This window comes from Dromiciops gliroides, chromosome 5 (genome assembly GCF_019393635.1).
Source record: "Dromiciops gliroides isolate mDroGli1 chromosome 5, mDroGli1.pri, whole genome shotgun sequence".
NCBI classification, from domain to species: Eukaryota; Metazoa; Chordata; class Mammalia; order Microbiotheria; family Microbiotheriidae; genus Dromiciops; species Dromiciops gliroides.
In genome coordinates, this window is record NC_057865.1 from 255,901,724 (window position 1) to 255,916,202 (window position 14,479).

General features: G+C 38.0%; 1 protein-coding gene across 35 annotated transcripts in view; it reads right to left on the reverse strand.

The window, feature by feature from the left end:
- PPFIA2 (PTPRF interacting protein alpha 2) overlaps window positions 1-14,479 on the reverse strand; it is a 677,893-nt gene that overhangs the window by 88,286 nt on the left and 575,128 nt on the right. For all 35 annotated transcript variants that reach the window (XM_043966213.1, XM_043966209.1, XM_043966212.1 and 32 more), the window contains one exon: window positions 2,401-2,638. In XM_043966213.1, coding sequence (XP_043822148.1) covers window positions 2,401-2,638 — 238 coding nt within the window. The remainder of the gene's footprint in view (window positions 1-2,400; window positions 2,639-14,479) is intronic.

Below are 14,479 nucleotides of genomic sequence, written 5' to 3' on the forward strand. Positions count from 1 at the left end.
TTTTTGGGGGGGGGGGAGTGACGGGCAATGAGGATTAAGTGACTTGCCCAGGGTCACACAGCTAGCAAGTGTCAAGTGTCTAAGGCTGGATTTGAACTCAGGTCCTTCCTGAATCCAGGGCTGGTGCTTTATCCACTGTGCCACCTAGCTACCCCCTAAATATTACTTCTTTTAAAAAAAAGATTTTAATTAAATGGTAAGATCTGAAGGAGTGAGTGATGCTAATGACTTTGCTCAGCCCTGCCTCACTTAAATCCAATCCACTTACAAGTCAAGACATCACCTTGTTGATGTCTTTGGTGCTTTTTTTTTTTCTTTTTTTTTTTAGTGAGGCAATTGGGGTTAAGTGACTTGCCCAGGGTCACACAGCTAGTCAATGTTAAGTGTCTGAGGCCAGATTTGAACTCAGGTAGTCCCTAATCCAGGGCTGGTGCTCTATCCACTGTGCCACCTAGCTGCCCCTTTGGTGCTTTTTTGAGAAGGAAGAACAGCAAGATCACAAGCACTGGATATGCCTAAATCTTGGTAGTCTCCATGAAAAAAGAATTCATTACAGTTGCTTCCCTTGCTCCCTGCCCTCCTCCCCCAAAGTGATCCATATCATGCACATGGCAGATGCAGACTGCAGGAGAGGAAGGTTGAAGAGCCACCAACTTGAAGAAAATAAGGACAGCATAGGTTGACAATGAAAGAGAAAGAGACAAAAAGTAAAACAGCAGGGAGACAAAAATAGTAAAAATAGACCAATAGTAAAAAGAATTGAGAAAACAGAGGAGAGGGGCAGTGGGATATAAGATGAAAGACAAAAAATGGTGAAAGATTAGAAGGAGTACCCTCGATAACTCGACAGGAATATTTCCTTTCATCCTTCCCAGAATATCCTGACATTTGTATTGATGCAAAGGAGTCTGTGGGTCCAGAGGGCAGCCTTTTGCCCAAGAGCAGGATCATTTGGATAGGAGGTACCCATCTCTCTCTTTATTCTTCCTCCCTTGGCAAGAAATCCAAGATTAGGAATGTCTTTTTTTCTTCCTGTCCTCTAACAATTTCTTTTAAGGAAAGTTTTACTGTATGAGCTTGGATGTCTCCCTAAATTTCTCATGGCTTTGACGTGTGGACTTTACAAAAGCCATGTGAGTACAAGAGGCTCAAGGTCTCCTTGATTCCTTCTCAGCTTTATGTGCCTTTCCTAAAATCTGTAATTTCTTCTGACACCCCTTAGCCTTCTGTTACAGTCTGAAATGATAAATACACAGTTCACTAATTTGCATTTCAATTAATATTGAATCCCAAAATGACTCCCTTTTGAGCACTGCTAAACTGAAGTGCTGACATTTTTCATGGGAGTATTTTAACAGCCAAAAAAAAAAAAGGTATGTAAAGATGTCACTCCTTTTAAAATTGTATTCAGTGTTTCTCAGATTCATTATAATGTGATATAATTTTATCAGGTTATCCTCATATCTTTGACAAATTTATCTAGCAATGGAAACATAGTGGGGTTAAAGTTTCTTCTGCTTCATATTTTTTGTTTATCTTTGGTTGATAGTGTTCTGTATTTCATCTCAAATTTATTTTGGGGCTGGGGGTATCTTATAAATTTGGAAACTCAGGGTTTGAGCTAAATTAGAACAAAACTAACTTCTGTACTTTAAGAATTTCATTGGTGTAGCTTTCTTCCCTTTAACTGATGATGATAATAGCTGCTTCATGTCTTATTTTCTGAAAAAAATATCAATAACCTGGTAAACCCTCTGATGATGAATTTACCGAATCACACAGAAACACAAAATAAATTTCAGAACTGTAAAGCACTTCTGCTTTCAGAGTATAACCTACAGAATTCCCCCTAGGACATATTCAACAAGTAGTCATACAACATTTAAGTGAAGACCTTATATAAGAAGCAACCACTATTTTCCAAGGCAGCTCATCCCACTTTTGTACATCTGTAATTGGAAAGGATCTTCACATCATGCCTAAATTTGTCAAGTTGCAACTTCCATACCTTGCTTTTTAGTTTTAGAGCCCATGATGACATTGGGTTTTTTTTGTTTGTTTGTTTGTTTTTTGTTTTTTAGGTATAGCAACTCATAAAGACATGGAAAAGTAGTGGTTGTCATTGATTGAGACACAATGATGAAATGATGGAATTATACAAGTAAATACTTTTTAAAAATCATTAAATAACTCGCATGTTATTTCCAGGAAGAAGGACTTAATGCCCCTGGAGAGTGTTTAAGTTATTACTAAGAAGGAAATTCAATGGGCATATTTAGTTTTGTCACAGTGTCATCGACTACAAAATTTTCTTAAGGTTCATAAGCCATTGGGTTTTTCTTACAGTATTTACTTCTCAAGTAAGCTTGAGGTTAATATGATCCAGACTCATTTTCTTACCAAAGTCATGATTCCCATTCGATCCATCTCCCTGGCTGGGCTTCTGGGAGTAAGCTTAGGCGTGGAGTGGCCACTAGGAGGGGATGAACTTGCTAGTGATGAAGCTGTTACTGAGGCAGTGATTGAAGTACCTGGATGGACTCTAGCTAGATTCAAGCCTTCAAGGCTCACACTGGCCACTCTGTTCTCAATTTCCTCAGCACGTAGTTCTGTGGACTCTTTCTCTTCCTGAATTAATCTGAAAGGTACATTTGAATTTAAGTCACTGTAGTCTGCGGTTTGAAAGATTATACAATGAAGTGCAACAAGTAATAATTAAATGCCCACTAAGTGCCAGGCAATGACCTCACTAAGCACTGAAGATACAAGGATGAAACTAAAAACATTTCCTGTTCTCCAGAAGCTTATTTTCTTCTGGAAGGGAAAGGAACAATATGTACAAATGTTAATAAAAGCAAAATAAACAATTTGGAGAGGGCAGCACTGATAACTTTAGGAAGATAATTACAATGTCTCCAACCAATAGCTAGCTTTTGCAAAATGTTTTTATATATAGCAACATTTGGGGGATTTTGAGATTTCTTCATCCTATAAAGACAACTAAGTGGCTCAGTGGATAGAGCACTGGACACAGAGTCTGGAAGATGATATTAAATTGTGCTTCAGTCACTAAATAACTGGGAATCCCAGGAAAGTCACAGACCCCATCTGCCTTAGTTTCCTCATCTCTAAAATGGAGAAAATAATAGTAACTATTTACCAGGGTTGTTGTGAAGATAAAATGAGAAAATATGTTTATAGCAATTTGTAAACATTAAAGCACTATATAAATGCTATTACTACCATTACTACTACTACTACTGTAGTAGTAGTATTTTATCATCAATAAATCTGAGTAGCTTCAAGGCTAAAGTATAACCATTTCTTACTTTCAGATAATTTATATAACACTCCCTTCATCTTCCAGATTTTTTTTTTATCCTGAGCTACTTAAAAGAATTGTTTCCCAATCAGATTTCTGCTTTTAAGCTAAAATTAAACCTGATGATCCCTTTTCCCCATTAAGTTCTTTGCAACCTGGGCTCTTTTGGAACTTACTTTTTGCTTCAACAAGACAAAGTGATAGTTGTCAATATGACTTTTCATGATTTGAAACAAGTTTTAGATTTGCAAAACCAATTCATCTAAAAAGAATTTGAATGCTATGCATCTATATCATCATGAAAAGGTCAAATAACATATGTGACTATGCCTGGGAAGACTAGAGAACAAAGTGAAAGAAAAAAGGAGAAGAAGAAAGGAAGATGGTAGAGGAGAGAGAAAGATAAAGTAGTCTACATGGTGGTAGTGTTAAACTGTCATCAACAAATATCTCTGTTGCCACTCAGGACCATTTAGCTGTGTCTTCATTTTTGATGCCTATCTGCATTGTTTAGTGTGTATCTGTCTCTCTCTTGGTCTCTCTGGTAGCTTTTTTCCCCCTGTGGGGCAATGAGGGTTAAGTGACTTTCCCAGGGTAACACAGCTAGTAAGTGTCAAGTGTCTGAGGCCATATTCAAATTCAGGTCCTCCTGAATCCAGGGCTGGTGATTTATCCACTGTGCCTCCTAGCTGCCCCTCTGTCTTGGTCTCTCCCAAAAAACAAAAAACCCCAAATACTTGGCTTTAAAAATATGGTCCATACTATTTGCATACATGTACATCATATATTATATATACATGTGATATAGTACAGAAATGCTATATAAACTATACAAAAGTATATAAATATTTGTAAATATATACACACACTTATACAAAGACATATATATGTATTATATATACATGCTAGTAGTGATTTGTTCAATAGGACATAACCAGTATGGGTCTTGAACTCAGGTCTTCCTGACTTGTAAGTCCAAGTTTCTATCTCCTTCATGATTTATATAATGTATATGTATCCATTTATAAAGTTGGGGAGACCAAAGGAAGGATAAGGAGGAAGGGAGAAAGGTCAGTTTTCCCCCATGCTTCTAAGACCTGAAATTATTGCTGAACCAGGGAAACCAAGATGATGTGATGCCCTTGAACAATAACGTTCTTTCAAGAATTCTAACCCAATTTGCCCAACCACCTTAAAAAGTCACAACATTAGTGCCGTAATGTTTTCTGGTATAAAACTCCTGCTTGATATAATAAAGAGTGTTCATGTCATTAGACTCTTCAAGTCATGTTATAGTGGCATAACATGAGACATTTCTATAAAGTGACTTTGATGTGCTTGTAATGCATTTAAAGGAACATGTATAATGATTCCATAGCATTCATCACTGTGTTATAGGAGAAAGGCTTCAGAGTCGGAGGACCTGGATTCGAATTCTGACTCCGATACACCTAATACCTTTACTTGTGAGATCTTGGATAAGCCACTCAAGCTCCTTGGGCCCAAGATTCCTCATCTATAAAATGAGGGGGTTGACCTAGATGACGTCTGTGGTCCCTTCAAATCCTCCATGTTGTTGGTCCTTGAAGGCATATTTCCCACTATATACTCCCACAAACTATCAAAATATAATACGATGTCTGAGCATGAGGTCCTGGATAGATGAATAGTGAGAAATAACAAAGGCTTCATTTTGTTTTCCTTGTCCCAAGGTGACAGGTTGGTTTGTTTGTTTTAGCTATGTAGTAACAATTCAACATCTGGAAAGACTATCTAAAAATCCAGTTATTCAAAAGTGGAATGTACTGCCTTGTATGTCAAGGAGAGCCCATCTCCATAGAGATGATAACTGATCCCATGGGAATTAATTAGGTCAAGGAGTGAGAGAGTGAGAGAAAAATAGAAAAGAGCCCAGGAAAGAGCCTTAGGGTATACCCACATTTAGGGGGCATGAAATGGATGAAGATTCTACAAAAGAGACTGATAAAAAGTCAAATAGCTATAAGGAAAACCAATAGAGAGCAGTGTCATGACAACTCAGAGTATTTAGGAAGACGGCATCATCAACAGAATCAAATGTGGCCAAGAGTTTATAAAGAATGAGGATTGCAAAAAGGACAAGAGGTTTGCAATTAAGAGATACTTGCTAACTTTGGACAAAGCAGATTTAGATCATTATTGAGGTAAGAAAACATTGAAGAGGGGTTAAAAGAGAGTGAAATGAAGTGGGAAAGCAACAGGTACTGAAAGTTTTCTCATAGAGTGAAGATATGATAGCTAGTGGGAATGGGAGTTTTTAAATATAGGGAGACTTGGACTAATTCTCAGGTAGCAGAGAAGGAACCAGTAGATAGGAAGAAACTGAAGATAAGGGAAGGATGGTTAAAAAAGCAATCTTTTCCATGAACTGAGGCAAAGTGAAATGTATTGTATACAAAATAACAGCAATATTATAGGATGATCTGCTGTGAATGACTTAGTTTATTTTCAGCAGTGCCGTGATCCAAGACAACTCTGAAGGACTTATGAGAAATGCAATCCATCTATAAAGAACTGATGTTACCTGAATACAGATGGAAGTATATTGTTGTCCTTCTTAGTTTCTATTTCTAATTTTTTTTTGTCTGATATGTTTCGCATGACTGCACATGTATAGCTTATGTTAAATTGAGTTCTTAAGAGGGGTAGGGGTAGGAAGGGAGGAAGAGAATTTGGAACACAAAGTTATAAAAATCAATGTTACAATTTGTTTTTACATGTAAAGTGGGGAAAAATTCCAAATAAATAAATAAATTAAATTAAATTTTTTAAAAAAGAATCTTTTAAAGAATGCAAGAGGAGATGTGATTAAAGTAGAAGGTTCAGTCTTAATAAATAGTAGAGTGACTTCTCCATTAGAAACTAGAACATAGGTTCTTAACTGTTTTTTGTATCAAAGATCCATTCACAGTCTAGTGATAGCCATGGATCCATTACCAGAAAGTTGTTCTTAAATGTGTAAAATAAAATACATAGTATTACAAAGGAAATTAATTATGTTTTAAATACAATTGCAAAAAATAATAAAAAATAAAATTCATGGATCCCTGCCTCCAACCCTGGTTAAGAATTTCTGAAACAAAGGAGGGATGGCAATAATGCAAGATGATATCAAGTAGTTGGGAGATGAAGAGAATGGAGAAGGGGAAGGAAGATCAGAAAATTGTCTCATTTATCAGTAAAATTGTATGAGGTGAGATCTTGCGTTGAGAGGGTTGGGAGAGGGATAACAGGAAAGGCTTGAGGTCGCATGAAAAGAAATGGAGGCCTTCCAAAGGCAACCCATTTCACTTGTGAATAGCTCTAAATGTTTGGAAAGTTTCAGATAGATAGATAGATAGATTGATTGATTCAAAATCTGCTTTTCAGCAACTCCTAGCTCTTCCTTCTATAGCTAAGCAGAACAAGTCTGATATCTTTGTGGCATAAGAGCAAACTAAATATCTGAAGATTGCTACATGCTCTTTCTACCTGTCCTCTCTGCTCATAAAGGATTTTTTTCTCCTGAAAAAGCATGACCAATCTTTTCACCTGATTCTTATCTGCCATGATTTCAAGGTCTTTTCTCTTGGTTGTGCTTCTCTGGAAATTCTGTGGTTTATCAATATCCTTCCCAAAATGTGGCACTGAGAACAAAAGAAAGTGTCCTGGACTATAGTCTAAGCAAAGAGAGCATAGGAGTATCACTAACCTTGTTTTGGTCCCTATTAATAAAACATGAACTTGGGGAAACTAGTTAGGTGGTGCAGTGGACAGAGCATGGGCCCTGGATTCAGGAGGACCTGAGTTCAAATCTGGCCTCAGACACTTGACACTTACTAGCTGTGTCACCCTGGGCAAGTCACTTAACCCCAATTGCCTCACCAGAAAAAAAAAAAAAAACCATGAACTTTCTTTTGTCATAGCATATTGCTGACTCATAACTAAATGCAACAAAGATATTTTTAGATGAATTGCAATGGAGTCTTGTCTCCCTGATCTTATACCTATGAAGTTTATCTGAACTCATGGAGAAAAATGTGGTGTGGAGGAGTTTATCTTTAATGCTAATTTTACCCTGGAGTTAGACCTTACTGCTCTCTCATGTTGGGGAACTGACTTTTCACTGACTCCTTTCTCTGCTTCAAGTAGTTTCTAGAGGAAAACAGGACTGGACCCAGCTTGATCCAGGCTTAGTAAAGTCATACAGTTGTTGTTCAGTAACTTTTCAGTCATGTCCAATTCTACATGACCCTTTTGGAGTTTTCTTGGAAAGGATACTGAAGTGGTTTGCCACTTTCTCCTCAAGCTTATTTGACAGATGAGGAAACTAAGGCAGACAGACTTAACTGACTTGCCCAAGATTACATGGATAGTAAGAGTCTGAGACCAGATTTGAACTCAGGAAGATGAGTTTTCCTGACTCCAGGACTGGCACTCTATACTCTATGTCACCTTATCTTGCCAAATGATCTTCAGAATCTTTCTATGACAATTTAAATGGAAGAGATTTCATTGACTTGTATGGGCACTGGCATACTGTCTGGGTTTCACAGGCAAACAACAATGAGGTCAGTACAACAGTTCTGTAGATCTTTAGTTTCGTAGGAAGTCTAATACCTCTTCTTTCTCACACTTTCCTTTGGAGTCTCCCAAACACTGAACTAGCTCTATCAACACACACCATACCAATGCATCAACCTCATCATCTATGTGGACATCTCTGGTAAGCATACTGCCAACAGAACTGAACTTATCCACAGCATTCAGAATTTTTCCATCTGTTGTAACTGAAGGTTCCAAATATGGATGGTATTGGGCTGGCTGCATTTTCTTAGTGTTAACTGTTAGGCCAAAATTAACACAAGGAGCAGAGAATAGATCCATACTTTACTGCATCTCAGTTTCAGAGGCTGCATTGAGCACACAATCATCTGGGAAGAAAAAGCCTTGCACCAATTCTCCCTCCACTTTGGTCCTGGCTTTTTGTGTCATCAAGTTAAATAATTTACGGTCAGTATGGTACCTGACTTGGATGCTGTTCTCATCCTTCTTGAAAGCATTTGACAACATCACTGAAGATATGCTAAAAAGCATGGGAGCAAGCACATAGCCCTCGCTTCACTCCACTGGTGACTAGGAAAGTATGAGAGGATAGTCCATTCTCCAAGACCCAGGCAAGCATGCCCTCATGAAACTGATATACAATACTGATGAACTTCTCTGAGCAACCAAATCTTGCCATAATTTTCCTCATGATTGAGAGTGTCAAAGGCCTTCATTAGATCAACAAATGACATTTTGTATAGACCTCTGTTCTGCTCCTGGTATTTCTCCTGAAGTTGCCAGCCAGAAGATACCATCTCAATCATTCCTCTGCCCTCTCTGAAGGCACAATGGCTCAGATGATGACTATCTTCCAGGTGAAGGATCAGCCTACTAAGGAGGACTCTGGCAAGAATCTTGCTGACAATGACCAAGTGGGAGACCCCACCCCCACCATTGTTACAAGACAACCTATTAGGGGCAGCTAGGTGGCACAATGGATAGAGCACTGGCCCTGGAGTCAGAAAGACCTGAGTTCAAATCTGGCCTCAGACACTTAACACTTACTAGCTGTGTGACCCTGGGCAAGTCACTTAACCCCAATTGCCTCACCAAAAAAAAAAAAAAAAAAAAAAAAAAAGAAACAAGACAACCTATTTCCCTTTTCTTTATAGAGATGAACAACGTAGGCATGCTTGAACTCCTGGAGGATAACCTCCTCTTGCCATGTAAATCTGGAAAACTTCTGTTAGCTTTTATATGAGCAATGGATCCCCTGCCATGTAAATCTCAACTGAAAAAGAATCAGTAACAGGCATTTTGCTGCATGAGAACAGTCTAGTGGCCTTCCAAAACCTCTTCTTCAGTGGGAAGTTCAGTTCGAGAAGGACTGACTTCAACCAGGGGTAAACAGTCAATGGTTTCTGAATTAATTAATGATGGTCTATTGAGAACACTATGGAACTGTTCAGCCCATTTCTCCAGGATCATGTCTTTGCCACTAATCTATGTGGCTCCATCAGCATTGAGTATTTGAGATGCACCATAGGTCTTTGGTTCATAATTATCCTTCAGGGCGTCATAAAATTCCTTTGGATTGTTACCATCAGCATAAATCTCAATTTCATCTGCCTTCTTATTTATTTATTTTTGGGGGAGGCAATTGGGGTTAAGTGACTTGTCTAAGGTCACACAGCTAGTAAATGTTAAGTGTCTGAGGCTGGATTTGAACTCAGGTCCTCCTGACTCCAGGGTCGGTACTCTATCCACTGTGCCACCTAGCTGAACATGAAGTCTTTTTTTTTTTTTTTTTTAGTGAGGCAATTGGGGTTAAGTGACTTGCCCAGGGTCACACAGCTAGTATTAAGTGTCTGAAGCCGGATTTGAACTCAGGTACTCCTGACTCCAGGTGCTCTATCCACTGTGCCATCTAGCTACCCCTCATTTGCCTTCTTACTAAGCCAAGTATCCTGCATCTCTCTAAGTTTCTTTTGCACTTTACTTTTGATGGAGTTAAACACTGTCTTCTTAGAGATGTGTGAACTATCCTGCTGGTAAACCCTGTGGAGTTTTCATTTTTCATTTAGCAGCATCTGAATTTCCTCATTATTTTCATCAGACCCATCTTGATGTATGCAAATCTTCTGGCCCAGATGAATAAATTTGGTGCTGTACACCAAATCTCTGGAAGCTGCCCACTCTTCTCTACTCCACTTTTGCTAACCCCATGTTGGCTCAGCTTTTCCTCCAAGTTAGCAACAAAATGTTCACTCTCTGGGGAACACTCTAATCTGTTGACATTAAGTCTTCTGGTAGTCATTTTGCTTTGGGGCTGCAGCTTTTGTTGAATGTAAATGTTAAGCTTAGAGAGAATAAGTCTACTATTGGTCCAGCACTATGTATCACACTATGTATCACATATCACCTTTGTCAGTCTCACATCCTATCTCTTTTCCTTATAACGGCATAATCTATTAAATGCCAGCATTTGCTGTAATGGTGTATCCACAAAGGTTTTTTGTTTTTTTTTTTTGCATTTAAATAAATGGAAGAGAGTGTTGGTGATGAGAAGGTCATGAGATACACAAGTCTTCAGTAGTAAATGACCATTGCTATTGCTGTTTCTGACTCCATTCCTTTCAAGGACTCCCTGCCATGTCCAGTAATCTGGGTTTACTCTGGTGTTAAAGTCACTCAGAATTATAAGCATGTCCTCTTTTGACACATTGATGAAGAGGGTCTCCAGGTCTTCATAAAATTGTTCTTTGAGATCATCAGGTCTCAAGATACAAAATGAATTAATTATTGTAATGAAGTATTATATCTGAATACTGTCATTTTCCTAAAGTCCCTCTACCTTCATTATAGGCAACACTTAATGAATGATATGGATATAAATTCTACCTTATAAAAAGTCACTTATTTGACCTTCCACAGAAAACAAAGATACTTAATATGAAGGTGTGGAGAGGGAATGCTAATTAATAATTCCTTTGAATTTCTTTGGGATGATAGGCCCAATGGTTTCTTTTTGGGGGGGGGGTAATGAGGGTTAAGTGACTTGCCCAGGATCACACAGCTAGTAAGTGTCAAGTATTTGAGGCCAGATTTGAACTCAGGTCCTCCTGAATCCAGGGCCAGTGCTTTATTCACTGCACCACCTAGCTGCCCCATGCCCAGTGGTTTCAATGAATGATATGCCAGAACAGATAGAAACTTACTATGGGGACAATTCTTTTTTTTTCTTTATTTGTGCATGAACATAACAATCATGGTTTTAAAAAGAAGGGAAGCAAAGCATTTTGCTAGAGGCAGAAACAACAGATGAGGGGATTGTATAAGATGGACAAATCTGTTCAGAAAAAAAAAAAAGTCAATAGCAGTTTCCTAATGTTGAACAGATAATATTTCAAGCTGTCCCAGATGGGGCACTTTCACTATTGTCTCCTAAGTTAGAAGCAGCGTAAGACTGTGCAAATCATTCAGGCTCAGGAAAGTATTTGAAGTTAAAATTAAGATAGTCATAACAACAGAATTTCTCAATGTTTTAAACGATGACTTGTGAAGAACTATTTCAATTCCTGAGTACTATATTGTATCAAGAAGCCATCTGTTAGCTAGATATGGTCTTGAAATGGTACATTTTTTCATTATCTTTGATGGGAGAAAAATCAGTCATTACAAGTTAGCATGCTTTGCCAACATGTTTGATTGTCCCTGGAATAAGAATTTTGTGATAAAGGCATTTGGTAGGCACTCATATTAGATTATGATAGATTTCTGATACAAGCCTTGCCAATTTCCTCTGAGAAGTGCAAATTAATTTTAGATCTCATTTGATTCTTTAAGTAAGCTGAATGGACACCATTCTGGACAGTGGCATGAATTTTCCATGGATGATAATAAAATAATAACTCCCATTTACATATCACTTTATGGCTTACTTTGTGATTAACATATTCTAATGAATTTAAATCCTGCAGTTTTACAGCCTTACTAGCCCCCTCCTTTTTTTTTTTTTTCCTCGTGGAAGGGACATTAATTACTGTGGGAAAAGAGAGGAAAGTGAGCTTGGAGAGCCACTCATGTAAGTTACAGACCAAACGCATCTCCAGATAGGTATCATGGCACACTTTGAAATACAGTGGTGTAAGGATTTGAAAAATGAGTCTTGGGGACGGAAAATAATATCAACCTTAAGTACCAGGATGTGTGATATTCATTTATTTAAAGGAAATTTGTTCCTGGGGAAGTTTGATTTTTTTAAACTATCATCAGAATTAATTGGCACCTTTCAAAACCAATATTGCTTTAATTTCTCATACTTACATACATTATTGCACATATAGTGAACACTTTGAACACCACAGAGGAATTTCTAAATGATCTGTACCCATTAATGTAATGTTATAATGAGAAAAAGAAGACTGGAGTTTTATTTCTTTAGAGTTTAAATTGCTTCCTCAAAAAGGAAAAAGTAAAAAAAAAAAAAAACCCTAAATGATTACCCTTACTTGTTGGACAACTCCAGAATGTATCTTTTTTTTCCTTCTTCAGGGCAATGAGGGTTAAGTGACTTGCCCAGGGTCATACAGCCAGTAAGTGTCAAGTGTCTGAGGCCAAATTTGAACTCAGGTCCTCCTGAATCCAGGGTTAGTGCTTTATTCATTATGCCACCTAGCTGCCCCCTGAATGTATCTTATTGAGCACTTTAGTACCTGAGGATTTTGGTATTATAAAGAATATATTTTAACACCTTTTTAATCATTCTTATAAAATGCTTTTAGTTTTATTGGTTGATAACTAGCATTTCCTTATGAATTTTTCATCTATTTGTTGGTTAGAGAAGCAGTGTGTTGTAGTGGATGGGGAGCAAATTAGTAAAAATTTGAGTTTGAACATCCCATCTGACACGTATAGGCCATGTGATGATTTGAGGAAATTCACTTAATATTTCAGTGCCCCCAAGGTAACTCTCTAAAGATGTTAAATGACACAACACTTTCTGACTAAAGAAGGTGTTTCTTTTGCCAGGAGTTCCCTAGAACAACAAAATCCAGACAGCCAGTGAAAGCAAAGATCTAGCTACTGGCACCCAATGAAAGCATGCTATCAAATGTTTTAAGCTATATTGCAGTAAGACCTTGCTAACTTCTTGTTGTTGTTGCTGTTCTACAGTTATTTTCGGTGACATCTGAATCCTCATAATCCCATTTGGGGTTTTCTTAGCAAAGCTATTAGAGTGGTACCATTTCCTTCTCCAGCTCATTTTACAAATAAGGAAACTGAGGCAAGCAGGGTGAACTGATTTGCTCAGGATCACACAGCTACTAAGTGTCTGAGGCCAGCTTTGAACTCAGGGAGATGAGTCTTTTTTTTTTTTTTTAGTGAGGTAATTGGGGTTAAGTGACTTGCCCAGGGTCACACAGCTAGTAAGTGTTAAGTGTCTGAGGCCAGATTTGAACTCAGGTACTCCTGACTCCAGGGCCGGTGCTCTATCCACTGAGCCACCTAGCTGCCCCGAGATGAGTCTTCTTAATTATAGGCCTGGCACTCTATCCACTACGCCACCGAGCTACCCATCCTAACTTAACCCTTTGCTTTTTTTTTTTTTTAAACCCAACTGTCAGGATCTATTAGGATGGTCCAAAGACAGATGTCAAGATCCTAAAGAGAGCTTAGCACTTAGTACAGTGCTTGGCAAATAGTAAATGCTTCAAAAATGTTTTTCCTTCCTTCCTTCCTTCCTTCCTTCCTTCCTTCCTTCCTTCCTTCCTTCCTTCCTTCCTTCCTTCCTTCCTTCCTTCCTTCCTTCCTTCCTTCCTTCCTTCCTTCCTTCCTTTCCTTCCATTCCATTCCATTCTATCCCATCCCATCCCATCCCATCCCATCCCATCCCATCCCATCCCATCCCATCCCATCCCATCCCATCGCATTCTATAACATTCCATTTCTACCACAATGCTTTTCAAGAAGAAGGATATCACATTATTAGATGGTAGTCCCCTACTAAAGGGAACAAATATAGCATATTTTTTCCTAAGGTTGCTTTTCTATGCCAACCACTCCCAAAGCAGTGAGATATAGTAGCATACTGTTTGTAGCACAACCTCAGTTCAAATCCAACTCTTAATATGTACAAGTTACTTAATCTTTATTTACCTTATTTGTAAAAGCAAAGTGGGTGGTCTCTAAAGTTCCTTTTAGCTCTAAATATTTGAACCTATGAATCATGCCCTATCTACTTCCTGGATTAATCCCTCTACTCCATAATATTAATCCCTCTACTATCACTGACACACTCCTAACCCTCCTAGATCCACTTCTCAAAGAATGGAATATAGCAAATCAAACATCTTTTACAAAACAAAAGACGCTTTCCTAAAAGCTATTCCTAATTGGATGCCTTGATAATCTAAGAGATTATATATTTATTGTGGCCCATTCAATAACAAAATAGCATTACTGCTGTTTAAAATGCATATGTTCTTATGAACATAATGTGCTCAATGGATGGCACATTTCAGAGTTATATATACATATATATACATATATATACATATATATTTCTTTCCGGTTAATGATTTCAAAAAT